The sequence below is a fragment of the Elephas maximus genome, chromosome 1 (assembly GCF_024166365.1).
Source record: "Elephas maximus indicus isolate mEleMax1 chromosome 1, mEleMax1 primary haplotype, whole genome shotgun sequence".
Classification (NCBI taxonomy): domain Eukaryota; kingdom Metazoa; phylum Chordata; class Mammalia; order Proboscidea; family Elephantidae; genus Elephas; species Elephas maximus.
This window is the reverse complement of record NC_064819.1, coordinates 73156916-73174481: the sequence shown is the minus strand read 5'-3', so window position 1 is coordinate 73174481 and position 17566 is coordinate 73156916. Positions and strand designations below refer to the sequence as shown.

General features: G+C 44.3%; 1 protein-coding gene and 1 long non-coding RNA gene across 2 annotated transcripts; one reads left to right on the top strand and one right to left on the bottom strand.

Moving 5' to 3' along the window:
• Positions 1 to 162: 162 nt before the first annotated feature.
• LOC126076907 (histone H2B type 1-B) lies at positions 163 to 2012 on the top strand. The gene has a single exon (XM_049885612.1). It carries the CDS (start codon positions 202 to 204, stop codon positions 580 to 582), a length of 381 nt encoding a protein of 126 aa, XP_049741569.1. The 5' UTR covers positions 163 to 201; the 3' UTR covers positions 583 to 2012.
• Positions 2013 to 12003: 9991 nt separating this feature from the next.
• On the bottom strand, positions 12004 to 16597 carry LOC126076975 (uncharacterized). The gene is made up of 3 exons (XR_007517630.1): positions 16326 to 16597; positions 12902 to 13159; positions 12004 to 12530 (listed from the first exon to the last, which is right to left on the bottom strand). It is a non-coding gene; the product is annotated as an uncharacterized LOC126076975 (long non-coding RNA).
• Between the last annotated feature and the right edge of the window lie 969 nt (positions 16598 to 17566).

The following is a 17566-nucleotide window of genomic DNA, read 5'->3' as shown; positions in this document are numbered from 1 at the left end:
TTTGTCCAATAGGAAAAGAAAGTGTGTATTGCTTATTTGCATAAACACCGTACTTGGCAAAGTGTACTACTATCCAATCAGAGGTGAGAGTTCGTAAACCCTCATTTGAATTACGCAACTATAAAGAGAGGGCTCCAGGATTTTTCCTAACTTCGGTGGTGAAGAGGTTGTTAAGCGGTTCAGTTCCAGTTCTGAACAGTTATGCCTGAGCCATCTAAGTCTGCACCAGCTCCTAAAAAGGGGTCTAAGAAAGCTATAACTAAGGCGCAGAAAAAGGATGGTAAAAAGCGCAAGCGCAGCCGCAAGGAAAGTTACTCTATCTACGTTTATAAGGTGTTGAAGCAGGTCCATCCTGACACCGGGATCTCATCCAAGGCGATGGGTATTATGAACTCCTTCGTCAACGACATCTTCGAACGCATTGCTGGGGAAGCTTCTCGCCTGGCGCATTACAACAAGCGCTCGACCATCACGTCCAGGGAGATCCAGACGGCCGTGCGCCTGCTGCTGCCCGGGGAGCTGGCCAAGCACGCGGTGTCCGAGGGCACCAAGGCCGTCACCAAGTACACCAGCTCTAAATAGACGGGCCTGCGTAGGTTTTTCTTAATTCAAAGGCTCTTTTCAGAGCCACCTACTTTCTCGGAAGAGAGCTGTAATTGCGATCATTGTGCATAAGAGAGAAAAGCTGAGGTACTTAAAGACCAAGTTAAACTGACAAATTTTTTCTGCTGCTCTAGCTCCCTCCGAAAAAGCTGTTTTAACTTTATTAAACTCGTATTTTCAGTGTTTGATGCAATCCTTGGGATTTTTATTTATCTATACTCGAGAACGCTCTTTCTCTCCTGCGTCCCAGCTCTTTCCTGCGTCCCAGCACTTTCCTAGTGGTGACTGGAAGGTCCCTGGAGAATAACGGAGTGGTTAAGACGTTTCCGTGCGTAGTTACCCCTGAGGGCGTGGTTAGCCAGGCTCTTGCCCCAAGAGTGAGGAGGAGGAGGATGTCGGGTCGTTTTCGCCCGAAACATGAACTCAAGATGTCAGACGTGGCTGCCTGCATTGGGGCACAGGCAAGGGAGATCTCCGGTTGTTTTTCTGGGAAATTCTGGAGCGTCTACTCGACCTCTTTGCCATTGCACAGCCGTTTAAAAAAATTTTTTTTAATCGAATGCAAGAAATCCGGACCTCATTTCATGTATCACTTACCGTTAGGGGCTTGTCACCAGAATAGGGCGGGATAATGGCTAGAGCTCCGGGAGGACAAAGGGTTTGAATTTCCCTCTATTTCCCATCTGGCGCCACCTTGTGTCTGACTGGGAAGATCTCAGTTGGAGGGGCCCACTGCCGGTTTTTCTTGTAGGCTCTTTAGCAAGAATCTAGAACCTCAAAAGTACCGATTTTGAGTGCAGGGTACGGGGAAGGTAGGAAGACAGGGAAAAAAGACAGCTGCCAATTAAAAGGAAAAGTATGTTCAGTCTGTTTACCAGTCTCTTATGTAGATGACATACAGCAGTGTCTTTGGAGAACAAAGCAAAATTTAAAGAATTTCTCAAACAGGATCTTTTAAAGGAAAGTAAAAATCACCTTCTCCAGGATCCCAGGGAAGATGTCAGCCTCAGTATGAGAAGCACTTCCTATCCCAGTGTATGCAAGATATTATGAGACATTTGTCTTGAAAATGAATAATGCTTGTTTTTTTTTACATTATAACAATGGTTGCCCGCCCCCCAAAACAAGAAGTAGTGAACTCAGGCTGCAGTTTAAGGATCACTGTCCTGTAGGTTCCTCCCTTGGAAGGCTGACACGTAGGTAGTAATATTGTATCTTAACATCTGTTGAGGAAATATAATTTAAAAAATCTGCAAACTCAGAAAAGATCACAAAGTTGGAAGAGAAAGAACACAATTTTATTATTGAATAAGCATTAAGCCAGGAGGGGATGCATCACAGGGAATCTGCTTTAGATATTGCAAAGACAAAGAAATCTCACCCCTCTATGTGGCTAAGTGGATGCAACCTGTCTTAGTTATCTAGTGCTGCTAAAACAGAAATACCTTAAGTGGTTGGCTTTAGCAAAGAGAAATTTATTCTCTGACGGTTTAGGAGGCTAGAAGTCTAAATTCAGGCCACCAGGTCTAGGGGAAGGTGCTCTATTTCTGTCGCCTCTGGGGGAAGGTCCTTGTCATCAATCTTCCCATGGTCTAGGAATTTCTCAGCACGAGTACCCCAGGATCCAAAGAAAGCACTCTGCTCCCTATGCTTTTTTCATGGTGGCATGAGGTCCCACTCCTCTCTGCTCAATTCTCTCTTTTATACCTCAAAAGAGATTGACTCAAGATACAACCTAATCCTAAAGATTTAGTTCTGTCTTGTTAATATAACTGCTTCTAATCCTGCCTCGTTAATATCATAGACGTTAAGATTTACAACACATAGGATAATCATATGAGATCACAAAATGGTGGACAATTGCGCAGTACTGGGAATCATGGCCTAACCAAATTGATACACATTTTGGGGGACACAGTTCATTCCATAACACAACCCATTACATACATGTTCTCAAGATAATCAATTAATAATGTCTCATATCTTTACGGTTGGAGGTAGGTTTGTAGTTTGGAGCTAAGTCTGCAGGCATGCTCATCTCCTCCCAGAAAAATGGGAGATGGGAGCACTATCTTTCTTGACATTTACATTTCAAAGAAATGGCCCACAGGTCCCTTTGGAAATATTCCTGAGTTCTGAAATTGGCAAGAAGCTTATTTAATATTTGATTTTCCACATTTTCAAAATAATCTCTTGAGGTAGGGATTATTTTCTCTCCAATTTGTCCTTCATAAGTTTTGCCTGCTTGCTTTCTTTTGTTCTTTTATTTGTTTCTCTCTTTCTCCTTTCAAATAAGAAACTGAGAATGTTTTATCTAAAACTTGTAACCAAAAAGATCAGCAGTTAGAATCTACCAGGAGATCCTTGGAAACCCTATAGAGCAGTTCTACCCTGTCCTGTAGGATCACTATGAGCTGGAATCAACTTGAGGGCAATGGGTTTTTTGGTGTTATACCCTTAGTTGAAATGCTGGTGGCGTAGTGGTTAAGTGCTACGGCAGCTAACTAAAGGGTCAGCAGTTCAAATCCACCAGGCGCTCCTTGGAAACTCTATGGGGGCAGTTCTACTCCATCCTATAGGGTCGCTATGAGTCGGAATCGACTCGACGGCACTGGGGTTTGGGGACCCTTAGTTGACAAGCCCAAATTACATTCCAGGCTTAAACTCAAAACTAGGCCTTTCTGCCATCGCTGTTTTATCTGGCTGATCTTTACAAGTGAATTAAGAAAAAAAAAAAAAAAATCACGTACCTGGGCTGGCTGGTAGGCCTTGGGTCTATGAGGGGAGATGTGAGAAGCCAGAAATTTTCATATTTACAAATGTCAGTTGATTCTGATGAGGTTCCAACTTTCGATACAGCAAGGACAGTGGACAAGTCCATCAGCTTGAGGGAAGTACTAAAAAGGTTTATGTACCCTTTTCCTAGTTAACTAACACCCACATTTTCTCCAGAGCTACAGTCTCAAGGTGTTGAAGCAGGGTCCACAATAGCCAGCAAAAGACCACATACATGGTCTGTCAGTGCATAGGAAAAGTTTTACTCACACAGAGAAGAGACAGAGCATGAGTGGCTTCACTAGTGGGCACCAGCCTCCCATGGCCAGCACGTTCATCCCACATATGGCCACTGCAGGGCAAATGTTCTATGTTCACCTCTCTTGTACCATAGTACATAGTATGAGAGAGCTCAGTTCCATCCCTGCTGTGAACAAATATAGAAGTGGGGTTGACCAGGTGCTTTATGTTGATTGTGCATATAAGAGAGACAGAGAACATTACTGTGTGTCCAGGACAGGGGCAAGACTTCTCTGATAAGGAGAAGGAACTGGGAGAGAAAAGGCGATCCAATTTTCAGCTTGTCAGAGGAATGTTCTGGTCCCAAAGCCTTTACTTAGGCAGCCTGGATGGGTGGTGTAGAGGAAGACCATTCCTCTACCACAGGGTTAAAATAAAAGAGACAGAGAGAGAAATAACCTACACTGCATGCCCAATTTTTTCGGTCATAGTAAGTTTTGACTACCACCCTATCCAATAAAGAGAATCTGAAGAAAGGAGGAGCTGAACTGATGGAGGGAGGGAAAAGAGGAGATACCCTTGGCTGAGCTGTGGGCGCTCAGAACCAGATGGAGGGGACTTGGGAAAATTTTGATTTGGAGGTAGGGTGACAGAATTAAGAAAGGAGAAGAAAGGCTCAAAAAGAGACAGATGACAGGAGGTTCGGAGACACCTTATGATTTGAGAAAAAAGGGGTGACAGTCAGGAGATAAGGACAGCCCTGCCCAATGCTTCATGGCAGGTGAAAAGGCATAGACTGTTCTTAGTTCTGTCTTCAGCATCCCTTAGAAACATTTCATTATTTTCCCTTGCTTTTAATTTCCATTAGATGATACATGTCTAAATCTGAGAAGAGGGACTATATGAAAGAGATCATGGTGGCAGGATTGCAGGAAGACTCATTAGCCACTGGTAATATGCAGATGATACAACCTTGCTTGCTGAAAGCGAAGAGGACTTGAAGCTTTTACCAGTGAAAGTCAAAGACTGCAGCCTTCAGTATGGATTACATCTCAACATAAAAAAACAAAAATCCTCACAACTGGACCAATAAGCAACATCATGACAAATGAAGAAAAGATTGAAGTTTTCAAGGACTTCATTTTATTTGTATCTACCATCAACACCCATCGAAGCAGCAGTCAAGAAATCTAACCACATATTGCATTGGGCAATTCTGCTGTAAAAGACCTCTTTCAAGTGTTAAAAAGCAAAGATGTCATTTTGAGGTCAAAGGTGCACCTGACCCAAGCCATGGTATTTTCAGTCACCTCATATGCATTTGAAAGCCGGACAATGAATAAGTATGACTGAAGAAGAATTGACACCTTTGAATCATGGTGTTGGTGAAGAGAGTACTGAATATACCATGGACTGACAAAAGAATGAACAAACCTCTCTTGGAAGAAGTACAGCTAGAATGCTCCTTAGAAGCAAGGATGGCGAGACTTCTCACATACTTTGGATATGTTATCAGGAGGGACAGTGGCTGGGGAAGGATGTCATGCTTGCTAAAGTACAGGCTCATTGAAAAAGAGGAAGACCCTCACTGAGGTGGATTGACACCGTGGCTGCAACAATGGGCTCAAGTATAACAAAGATTGTGAGGATGGAGCAGGACTGGGCAGTGTTTCACTCTGTTGTACATAAGGTCTCTATGAATCAGAGCCGACTCGACGGTGCCTAACAGAAACATGTCTAAATGAGTTTTTTTTTTTTTTTAAACTTCCTGGAAAAATAATGCCTGCTTATTATTTAAAAAAAATAGTAATAACCACTACACATAATTGTAAATAAACAAATAAAAGTCAATGGACATTCCATCATCCAGGACTTTTTGTCTGCTTCCATTGGCATTTTCATGTTGCCAAGTTCTCCAGCACACAGTCAGGGATATATGAGGCAAGAAGAAAACAGAGAACTCACCACCCTGTTGTCCTGAGGTTCCTAGCTGGTCTGATTTCTCTTTACCTTTCAGATTCCTTTTACCTTCATTTCATATAAAATTAGGGCAAGGAATAGGAATTCCTTGGATGGTGCAGATGTTTAAGTGTACAGCTACTGATTGAAAGGTTGGTGGTTCCAACACACCCAGAGGTGCCTAGGAAGAAAGGCCTGGTGATCCACTTCTAGCTCATTGCCGTAAAAACCCTATGGAGTACAGGTCTGCTCTGGAACACATGAGGTTGCCATGAGTTCCAATACACTGGACTGAAACTGCAAAGGGTGAGGTAATAAGGGGAAGTAAGGCATTCCACCTTGGTCCAGAATCAGAAGTCAAACATCTGGCTCGAGACTTTTGAAATAATTCTTATTCATTGTTTCTAAGAAAACAATATAAAAAGACAAAATGACTATTTTTAGATGAATTTCACAAAGAACACATTCTGCGTATGAATAGCCTTTTATACTCAATAAATACAAATAAAATTGGATGTTGTTATGAGCTCTGCTAAGTGAAAGGTTGGTGGTTTGAACTCACCAGCCATTCTGTGGAAGAAAGATGTGGCAGTCTGCTTCCATAAAGAATCCAGCCTTGGAAACCCTATGGGGCAGTTCTACTCTGTCCTACAGGGTGGCTATAAGATGACGTAGGCATATAGATGGCAGCAGGAGACAGCATGGTGGCCTTCCCAACCACAGAGTGAGAAAGCTGAGTGCCTTTGGGCAGAGACTGAAGGCCAGGGAAAGGCATATCTGTGAGCACTGCTGGGAAGAGGCTTTCCTAATGGAAGAACTGTATTGTTAGTGTTCCTGAACCTGAACTGTAACCTCTTACTTCCGTAATAAACCCTATAATCATGAGTATTGCCTGTGAGTTCTGTGTGGCCTTTGCAATGAATTATGGAACCCAGCAGAGAAGTAGAGAGTGCCATGGGAGGGAGAGTTGGTGTCATAATTGGTAAAGATGGCAGAGAGAAGAGGCTTGTGTGGCCTCTGCCTCATAGGAATCAGCCTTGGGCTGTTGATGTTGATTTTCCTTTCCCCTTGTGAAGTTAGAGTAGGTCAGATGCCGCCCCCAGGCCATTTTTACACCAAGGAACTGATGAACTCAGGGCTTACAGACCTGAGACAAGGCTCTTGCCTCAGTGCCCATAGAGAAAGAACCTTCCTCTAAAGCCAAAAACAAAAAAAACCCAAAAAACCAAACCCATTGCCTTCAACTCAATTCCAACTCATAGTGGCCCTATAGGACAGGGTAGAACTGTCCTGTAGGGTTTCCAAGGAGCACCTAGTGGATTTGAACTGCCGACCTTTTGGTTAGCATCCATAGCTCTTAACCACTACACCACCAGGGTTTGGAGCAGGTCCCCTGATTTTGGAGAGTCACTATGAGTCAGAATCAACTCGACGGCAGTGGGTTAGGTTTTTTTTTTTTTTTTTGGTTTAGCTTCCTTTAATGTCTGTGAGAAAATAAATTTCTGTTCTTTAAAGCCACCCACTAGTGGTATTTGTTACAGCAGCAAAAAAAAACTAAGACAGATTTAGTGATTATGATTTTTTTTTTTTTTTTTTAACAATGGCTTTTGAAGTACTGGAAGCCTCTTAACTGGCTTTATTAGAATTTCTGTCAGATGAATGCCACATTCCAGTTGATTTGGAAAAGGTAAACTTGAGCTATCTTTGAAAATATATTATCATTTTTAGGCTTCTGTTTCAAAATGAGGGATCTTATTGTCCCCTGTTCTTATTTGGTGTTTTGTAATGTCTATAAGGTAAACATAAAAACCAAAGTATTCATGGTTCTAACTCTTGCAGTGTAAGCTGAGTCTAGTCTGGAACACAGTCACTAAAAATTTATATTTATTTATCTGTGTCATGATCGTGTTATACACCTGACCTTTCCCCCTCCATATACATAAACATATACCACATTGGGAAGCCCATGGGAGTTCTAGAACCATGGACATGCAATGGATGTTCTTTGCAATAACTTTGTAATAATCAATAAATGACTTTGTAATTCTTTCTCTTGTTCCCCCTACCTCTCCCCATGCACTTCACCCACACTCTACAAAAGAATATTTTGGGGACTTTGGTGGAGATGACATTAACTCTATAGATAAATGTAGGAGTCATTGCCATTTTACAGTAGTGAATGTGTCCATTTGGCATTGTTTACATCTCTCCGTTCTAGATCTTCTCTCTTTCTGACAGTTAATGATTCTATATATTTCTTTCCTATGCTTTCCAAGTGCTTGGATGATACTACCACAGCCCAGCCTTGAGTCTTCTCTTCCATTCCTTAGCCTGCCTTTGTCAGTGGCCTCAGTGAGACTTAATTCAGCTATTGGATTGATGTCTACAATCGGGTCTCAGGTTTTCAGTTCTTTCCACAGCTGAAGTCCACACATCTGGTTGAGAGCCAGAGAATCCAGGTGTATAGTTTGCTGTCATATCAACAGCATATAGAACGACACACCATCATATTGCTCTTCACATTTCTTCTTTTCTCATTCCCACTTCTGTTAAGATTAATATAGTCTTAAATCTGTGAAGATTGTTGACCAGTCCTTATCCGGTATTCTCTGTAGTTTATCTGTCACTGAATCTTTCAGGTTCTTACTTTCAAATAACTCTTCTTCCTTCCTGTCCTTCCCCTCTTTTCATTCCAATGCCACTGTCTTTGTTCACGCATTTCCCACTCCAGCCTGAACGCCTAATTCCAGTATCTACTTTCCAATTCATTTGACTTCTGGAATAATTTATTTTCCTTATATGTCACTTTTAAACTTGTCTGTTCCTGGTTCTCCCTAGTAAAAACAGGAACATGGGAGGAAATGCCCTCTTTCTTCAGCTGGATGTTATTTTGTTTGCATTGACTCCTGGCACCAAGCCAGCCATGTTCAGACCATGAGGAGACAAGCATTAGCTATAGCCAACACACTGAGCCTGACCTGGGTCACGATGACGTTGTTTTAGAGTCAGACCAACTCTGGATCTCCCAGGCTCTGAACATCTTCTTATGCAAGGAAATAAATATCCTTATTGTGCAAACAACCTTTGGTTGGCTTTTTTTTTTTTTTTTTTAATGAAGCCATTCATCTACTCAACAAAAATGTATTCAGAACCTCTGTATTAGGCACCTTTCTAGGTGCTGGGAATATAGTAATGAACAAAACAGGCAAAAATTTCTGTTCCCAAGGAACTCAAATTCTAGTACCTGGAGCCAAAGCAGTCCTGGCTGATGCCTAGTAAGATTCTGTGATCATAACATGAATACTTCCTCAAATGTCACAGTGCAAAATAAAAACAAAAACAAAAACAAAAAACAAACCAAACATACTGCCATCGAGTTGATTCTGACTCATAGCGACCCTACAGGACAGAGTAGAACTACCCCATAGGGTTTCCAGAGCTGTAAATCTTTAGGGAAGCAGACTGCGACACCTTTCTCCTGCAGAGTGGCTGGTGGGTTCAAACCGAGTCAGCAGCCAGACATTTTAATCACTGTATCATCATCAGGGCTCCTAACTGTGTAATAAACCAAAGGAGGCGGGGTGGGGGGGAGCCAAACCCAGTGCCGTCGATTCGATTCGATTCCGACTCATCGCAACCCTAGAGGACAGAGTAGAACTGCTTCATAGAGTTTCTAAGGAGCGCCTGGTGGATTCAAACTGCGGACCCTTTGGTTAGTAGCCGTAATGCTTAACCACTACGCCACCAGGGTTTCCAAGTGTGTAACAGGTACCTAATATATTACTTGGAAATCCTGGTGGCATAGGGTTAAGTGCTACAGCTGCTAACCGTAAAGGTTTGCAGTTTGAATCCACCAGGTGCTCCTTGGAAACCCTATGGGGCAGTTCTACTCTGTCCTATAGGGTCGCTATGAGCCGGAATCAACTCTACGGCAATGAATTTCGTTTAATATGTTACTTACGGATTGGTTAACAAAAAACAAATATGGGCACTGGTGGGAGAGGGGGCTGTATTTAGCATTGTTTAAATATTGTGAGAGAAGGTAAAGATAAAACATTCTAATACAGTGCTGACCAACGGAAATAGCCACGTATGTCATTTTAAATTTTCTAGTAGCCTCAATAGTATATTTTATCTAAACCACATAGCCAAAGTATTATTGCAACATGCAATTCATGTGAACAATTATCAATATTTTACATCTTTTTCATACTAAGTCTATTTTACATTACAACACATTTTATATCACACTTACCACATTCCAAGTTCTCAGTAGCCACATATGGCTAGTGGCCACTGTTTTGGATAGCTCTCATCTGGCTAGAGATCTGAGAGAATATGCTTGGAATTACACATTTATTCAAAAGCAGAAGCTCTTCCTTTCTTTGTTCACCCTGGTTTTCACCTTTAACTCCTTCAGGGAATTTGTCCCACTTCATGGTTCAAGGTAGGCTTGTATATCTCCTTCCTTATGTTTCCATCTCACCACATCCAGTGAGTGGCTGGGTACCTCGCACCACCAGATTTGTCTTCGGAGTAGCTCTTTCTTAATAATTACCTCAGTGCTAGCTAGTTTTTCCTCAAGTGTGTTCAAACTAAACTATACTTCTTTGACTTATTTGAGCAAAAACTAGATATTCACTCTCTTGTCATAGCTTATAGACACCAAAAACCAAATACCAAACCTCTTGCCATCAAGTCGATCCCAACTCACAGAAACCCTATAGGATGGAGTAGAACTGCCCCATAGGGTTTCCAAGGAGCAGCTGGTGGATTTGAACTGCTGACCTTTTGGTTAGCAGCCTGAGCTCTTCACCACTGTGCCACCAGGGCCCTTTGTAGACACCAGTGCATGTCCAATTATCTCACTTTCACTCTTCCTGAACTTGGAGTTATAACTGGTGAAAAACTACTTTTCCTTGCATTTTATATGGAATATAATATTCCTCACCATCTTTCCTGCAAAAGCTGTATTCCACAAGATTTGTTTTCAAAGGCTAGTGTCTATCTAGTGTTTACTTATTTTGAGGCTCTTACTGACAGGATTTTGTTAAATTGTTCTATTCATATCAGATGTCAAATGCTTCTTGACTCTGACTTTGGGTGACTTCAAGTGACTGGTGCATTTATTTTCCTTTATGACTCAGTGGAATATAGATTCTTGATGTTGTGACTGTCTGTTCTCACCCTTTTAGCTTGGGTTTTCAAAGCAACCCTTAATCTAGGCTTTTTTTTCCCCCTAATGTAACCCTGTGTATTTCTACTATTCCATAACACAGCCTACTGTGTCTTCAGGAAATTAAAACAGTTTTACCTTCTCGTTTTTGGCTCCTAACATTTCCCTGGCTTTGAATACATTTAGCCTTTTATGATATATTTATTCTACCTACCTGGCCAGCTTCTTCATATCCTTCAGGTCTAAACTCAAATGACTTCCTCTTGGTGACACTTTCCCTGTCCATCCTGTTTGCCTGCCTTGTCCCCACCTCTCCTTGCTTTTTCTCCATTCATCACCAAAATATATATATATTACACATTTATTATGCACTTACCTTATTGTGTATCTCCTCCTACTGGAATAGTATCACCACAGGGCACAGGTTGTGATCTACTTGGTTCACTGCTTTACACAGTGTGAATGAACCCTGATGGTGCATTGGTTAAGTGCTGAGCTGCTAACAGAGGGCTTGGTGGTTGGAACCCACTAGCTGCTCCTCGGTAGAAAGATATGACAATCTGTTTCTGTAAAGATCACAGCCTTGGAAACCCTAAGAAGCAGTTGTAGTCTGTCCTGTAGGGTCACTATGAGTTGGAATTGACTCGTGGGCAGTGGGTTTGGTTTTTTGTTTTTATATACACTGGAACCCTATCATGCTCAGTTATGGTATGGTAAATAAACACTCATGCACATTTCCCTCATGAACTTTTTCTTGACCCTTCTAATTAATAACTATTGCCCCTCCTTTCTGTATTTGGAGTCATGGTGGTATAGTGGTTAAGACCTACAGCTGCTAACCAAAAGGCCAGCAGTTCCAGCCCACTAGCCACTCCTTGGTAACTCTATGGGGCAATTCTACTCTGTCCCATTGGGTTGCTATGAGTCAGAAATCCACCCAAGAGCAATATTTTTTTCCCTGTATTTATTACTGCTGTTGATGGTGAAGTTTTTTTTTTTTTTTTTAAGATAAAGTAGAATATTGTTAGAAGAAAAATTCCTAGGTGTCAGAATATTTGTAAGAGAAAGCTACAGAAACTGAACAACTTTATTTTCTTGCCAGGTTTCCTGGATGAAACTAACCAAATGAGGGTTCTTGTCCTGTCCTATTAGCTGGTCGAAATGAGGCGGACACCACACCACCAGTTGCAAGAGAAACAGAAAGTGGAAATTTATTTTGCACAAACAAGAAGCAACATGAGGTTTAGAAGCCCAAAAGACCACGTGTTTGAGGGGGTTGGGGAGCTTTGTCACTTACAGTGGTGTCTGGGGTTGGGTTTGGTGCCCAGAACTCTCCACCTTCAGCCCTCCCATATCCACATTTGGAGGTCCGGATGTTGAATCATGTCAGTGATGTTCAGGTCCAAGGACAGATTGAGGACACAGCTCTCCAGGTCCTAGCGTGCACCAAAATCCTGGTTCGCACATGAGCAGGATTCTGGCACCAAATTCGAACTGTGGTTAGGGCCGCAGTGTGGTCGGGCCAAACTGCAGTTAGAAGCCTTGGCTTGGCGGGCTGCTGGGGGGAACATGGTAGAATGGAGGGAAGTCTTGGCGGAGGCGTCAATCCCCCATCTACCAGGTTCCTTTTAATCTTAAAATGGGTTAGGGCCGAAGGTCTCATCTTCTATAGCTTCTTCTTGCTGCCTAGGTGAGCTGGCATAGGACCGGGCTCTAGCTGGAACCTGTTGGGGTAGATGGGGTGATATCCCCATCACAGCATCATCTGCAGGTAGAACTTTGGGAAGACACAAACTTTACTAAAAGATTAAACAAACAAGGCCCAAATACAAACAGCAGGACCCCCACAGCCAAGGATCTTAGAGGGGGAAGACACCATGTTAAGTTTGGGATTGCTGCCTTTACTGTATATCCCATATATCCTGTGGAATTGGGCCTGGTTGAACTGGTGGGGCGGGGGGGGGGAGGGGGAGGTGGGTGGTGAAGCAGGCCCAGTGACCTTTTAAGTGGAGGGTGTCGAGGTGTTTATGAGATAATTATCTTGCCATTCTGGGGGCCCAGCTCTTCCTCCAGAGAGACACAGGAAATAAGCAGGATATAAAGGCACATATAGGCGGTAAACGTAAACAGAGTCAGGTAACAACCTACCCAGTCACCAGGGGATGACAATCAGCTGGCACAATTGTCTATCACTTGAAATCCTCTGAAGCCTGAGTTTCGCAGTTATTACTGTCCTGCCAATTCTTACTGTTCTGCAGGGCCTGTTGGTCGGTATCCTGAGTAGAGGCTGGCTCAGTGTGAGAGTGGGGGATCCATACTCCCTTTCTGGTGATCTTGATTGCAGTGCTGGGGGTTTGTTCTCCTGCCAGGTCTGTAGTGCTCCAGGTCTTGACACGGAAAGAGAGACTGCAGGTTGTAGAAGGGTCCATCATGTCATGAACTGGTAAAAAGAGTCAAGCACCCCTGCCACAGAATACAAGCTTTGTGCATGTCTCTAGCCTCCAAGGTATTCTCAGGACCCAGAGTAATCACGCCCTCCCACAAGTTACAGAGGAGAAGACGCCCATACATAAGCTCAAAACGGCTTACCTTAAGTTTGGTTCGAGGTGCAACCCTAGTCCTGAACAGAGCCAGGGGAAGGGCCTTAACTCATGTTAATTGGATCTTCTGGCAATGTTTGGCCAGATGGGCTTCAATAGACCGATTCACCTTTTTTTCCGTGCAATCTTCTCCTGGAACATATTCCTGCTTGTTCCTCTCCGATGCTGCTGAGGTCTTGTTTTCTCTTTTTTTGCAAATAATGGACTTTAATACTGAGGGAGACCTCTTCCCTCTCTTCCTACTTCCTGCTCACCTTCTTTTGCTTCTTCTTTACCTTCTTTCCTCCTTTCTTCCTATTTTTCTTTCTCTCGATATTTTACCTTTTTCCTTCTATGCCTTTTCTTATTTCCTTTTCCGTTTTCTCTTCATTCTTCCTGCTTTCTACCCTTTTACTCCTCCAAGACTCATTAACTGTTTCTCCCCTGTCCGTCTCCTATTTCTGCAATTATCGTGAATGGCCCATATAAAGGTCTTCTGTAACTTGTGGCAGTTAGAATCAGCCACTACTACTGGGGTCATGGTTCTTCTCGCCCAGTTGGCCTCTAAATTGGCCTTTTGGTGGCCCTGGGCCACTACTGTTTCTTCTTGCTGATGTCCTTTGCAGTGTACCACAGCCAGAGCAGCAAGGAGTGACACCGCTTCAATGAGTTGTAAAATCTGTTGGCCCTGTCTGATTTCTTTACTGGCCCAATTCAGAAGCTCCCTCTGCTTCCACAAAGCCCCATATATGTGTAAAACTGGCAACACGTACTCGGAACCCGTATAAATGGTCACTCACTTGGACTTGGCCAGCCGCAAGGCCGGGACCATCGCAATTGGTTCAGCTTTTTGGGCCGAGGCTCTGTTTGTGAGAGTGTTTGCCTTGAGGACCTCAGTGCAGCTGACAACTGTGTAGATTGCTCTCTGTTGGCCACCCTCGACAAAGCTACTTTTGCCTGTGAAGACTTCTAAATCAGCATCCACTACAGTTGATCTTGTGGGCCTGGGCAGCTGGCATGGATCAGGCCCACCGCCTGGACACAGTCCTGGTGGATGGAGTCTCCCAGGGGCGGAGTGAGGAGAGGGGTGGCCGAATTTGGAGCGACAACAGGTCGAGCCACCATGCTGGGATTATCAACCAGAGAGGCCTCGTGTTGAATTGCTTGGTATTCGCCCTTTCTCTTGGGACACTCTCTTTTCCAGTGGCTTTCCTGCTTACAATATACACACACTGGTTACTTCCCAGCAGCGTTTGGGGTCTGGCCCTGCAAGTGCCCACGGTCTTCTCCTCTCAGAGGGCCCATTCTGTACTTCTGTTGGTGGTAAGGTAACCTGGCATTTTCTGCTTTTGTCTTCCCTGTGGTTACAGACCTTGAATGCCGTCTCGCCTAGGTGTCTGATACTCATAGTTACTCCCCTCTCTATCTTACAAAGTTGTTTCCCAATGTCTGGGGCACACTGTCTTATAAAAATACTATTGACCATTTGAGCATTTGCTGGGTCCTCTGGATCCTGATCAGTAAATCCTTTCGAAAAAAGCTGAGAGATTCTTATCTTTATGCTGTTTAATTTTATATATCTTGTTCCAATTTAAGAGCCTAGGCACTCTACCTTTAAGGCCCACTAAAAGACAGTCCTGATACAGGGTGAGCCTACCTTACTCTGCTGTGCGATTGTGTTCCCAGTGGGGGTCTTGGAGGGGGAAGATGTTTTCAACTGCATCTCCAGTTGGCTGAGCGTCATGTCGCCTTTGAGTTCTTCTGGGGCCTTGTCTAGGACCATCTCCCTCTCTTCTCGGGGGGAAGAAGGTGCTTAAGAGAGATTGACAGTCTGCCCATGTGGGATCAAAAGAGTTAAAGACGGCAGTAAACAGTTCATACATTTTCTTTGGCTTCTCTCGACATCCTGAGGTGTTATTCTTCCAGTTAATCAGGTCTGCTGTACTAAAGGGAACCTGAACCCGATCCATGTCCCTGTCGCCAATGGAGTTGTTTGACAGAGGGGATACTGGCAGGAGGCTGGCTCTCCCTGTTGGCTCTGTTCTGGCTTTGGGACACCCTGGGCCACATTACTCCCTTGATGGGGTGTCCCCCACCTCGTATAGGGTGACAGCAAGGGAAGATCGCCAGGACATTTGGACGGCCCTTGCTGTTTGATTCTCTGTCCCTTCCCTCCCGGCACAGGTTGGGGGGCGGGGAGAAGTAAGCTGTGCGCGCTGCTGGGGTCCAGAGGGTCGCGGTGGACTTTTTCTTTTTCCCTACGATCACAGCTGAATTAAATCCCACTTCTCTAAAGTATACCCTAAGGGTGAACACTCCGGAATGCTTTAGTATTATCCATGTTCTTACTCCTATACACTCGCACAAGGACAAACAAAAAACACTCCAGTCGTACTCAAACGAAAGGAAGCCCCCCCCCCCGCCAACCTAGAGGAGCATCCATGAGAAAGACAAAGAACACTAATACAAAAAGGACATCCTCTGAACCAAAACCACACACAGAACCAAAACCTGAGCCTAACCAAAATCAAGGACCCAAAACTAAGTTGCCCGTTTTCTCCTGTTGGAGAGCAGAGGTAGAGAGAGAGAAACGGAAAGAGAAAAGGAAAGTGTTCTGAAAGAAAGATCTTTGCCAATGGCAGGGTGATCTCTGGAGTGACAGGACAATCTTAGCAGGGCTTTGATCCCCCCTTACAGCTCAGGCCTTGAGATGGCTTAGTCCTGCCTCAACCCCTCCCACCATCGCTGATGTTAGGGCAACCTGATACCCTTGGTTTCAGATGGGGTGAGGGACACCAGCTAGGCTGAGGAAGGGTCCACGGAGCCAGGACCCCCACTTCCCTTGTTTTACAAACCTTGTGGTCGGGTCTTAGGGCTGCGCTGTCGTCACCCTCTTCTTTGCCTTGCTCCCCAGGGGGACTGTAACCCCTCTGGGGGGGGAGCTTTAACCCCCCTCAGGTGACCAGAGGAATAACCAGGTTCCGCATGCTTACCTTAATTCAGAGGCCTTTCCCATCAAGTTTCCAATTTCTGTTTCCAAGGTGAGGTGGGGACCCAGCAGACCTCATCCTAGGGCGGGGATCACGGCGGCCACCTGAAACTCCTTACCAACCAAGTGGGGTCGTGGCGAGACTTAAGGGTTTGGGGGTCCGGATGCTCACTGCTCAGGTTTCAGAGTTTGCAAGTCCTGGCAGAGTTGCCAAAATCTGTAACCCAAGCATTCTTGCCCTGTACTATTAGCCGATGGAAATATGAGGGAGGCCACACCACCAGCTGCCAGAGAAACAGAAAGTGGAAATTTATTGTTCGAGCAAACAAAGAGCAACATGGGGTTTAGGGGCCCAAAGATCACGTGCTCACTGTCTGAAGGAGTTGAGAAGCTTTATTATTTCCGGTGGCATTTGGGGTTTGGGTTTGGTGCCTGGAACTCTCCGCCCTTAGCCCTTCCATGTCCACATTTGTAGATCCGGATGTTGAATCATGGCGGTGGTGTTCAGGTCCAAGGACAGATTTAGGACACACCTCTGCAGGTCCTCCCCTGCACCAAAATCCTTGTTCCCATCTGCGCAAGATTCTGGCACCAAATTCAAACTGTGGTTAAGGCCGCAGTGTGGTCCCGCCAAACCGCAGTAGAAGTCGTGGCTTGGCGGGCTGGGGAGGGGTGGGGGGAGGACGGAGTCTCCAGGAGGCTTCAAAACTATAGTTCCCGACAGAGGGCTTAGGAGCAGGTTTTCTCAGGCCTAGGTGCTTGTTCCTTTTACCATCCTGTTTGGGAATAAAGAGACCCTTAGGCCTGAAACCTCAGAAATTTCCGAAAGCATTCTCCGCCTTCTCCAGGACCCCATGTGCTTCTATCTCATGGGCCATAAAAGGAAAAACAAAATTTCTCGTGGAAATCGCTCTTGATTTTAAGTTCCTGAATGTGAGAGGCTAAACGAACAAACATACAACGTGAGAGGTTAAGACTACATAAAGATTCTGTAATATCCTCTGTGAATGCACTGCTTTATAATACCATAATCTCAATTTGTGTGCAATGGATGGGTTATTCTTCCATTTCCTGAAACAATCCTGTGACTCTTTATAATCTCGTACTTCAGTGTTGCCAACCCTCTAATCTGAAGGGGTACAGTACATTAGGGAGGAAGATGGGGAGTTTTCTGAAAGAACTAGTCTGATGTGTTGTAGCTAAGTGAGAAAAGAGAAGGGATGGGGGTTGGGAAGGGCATACGGG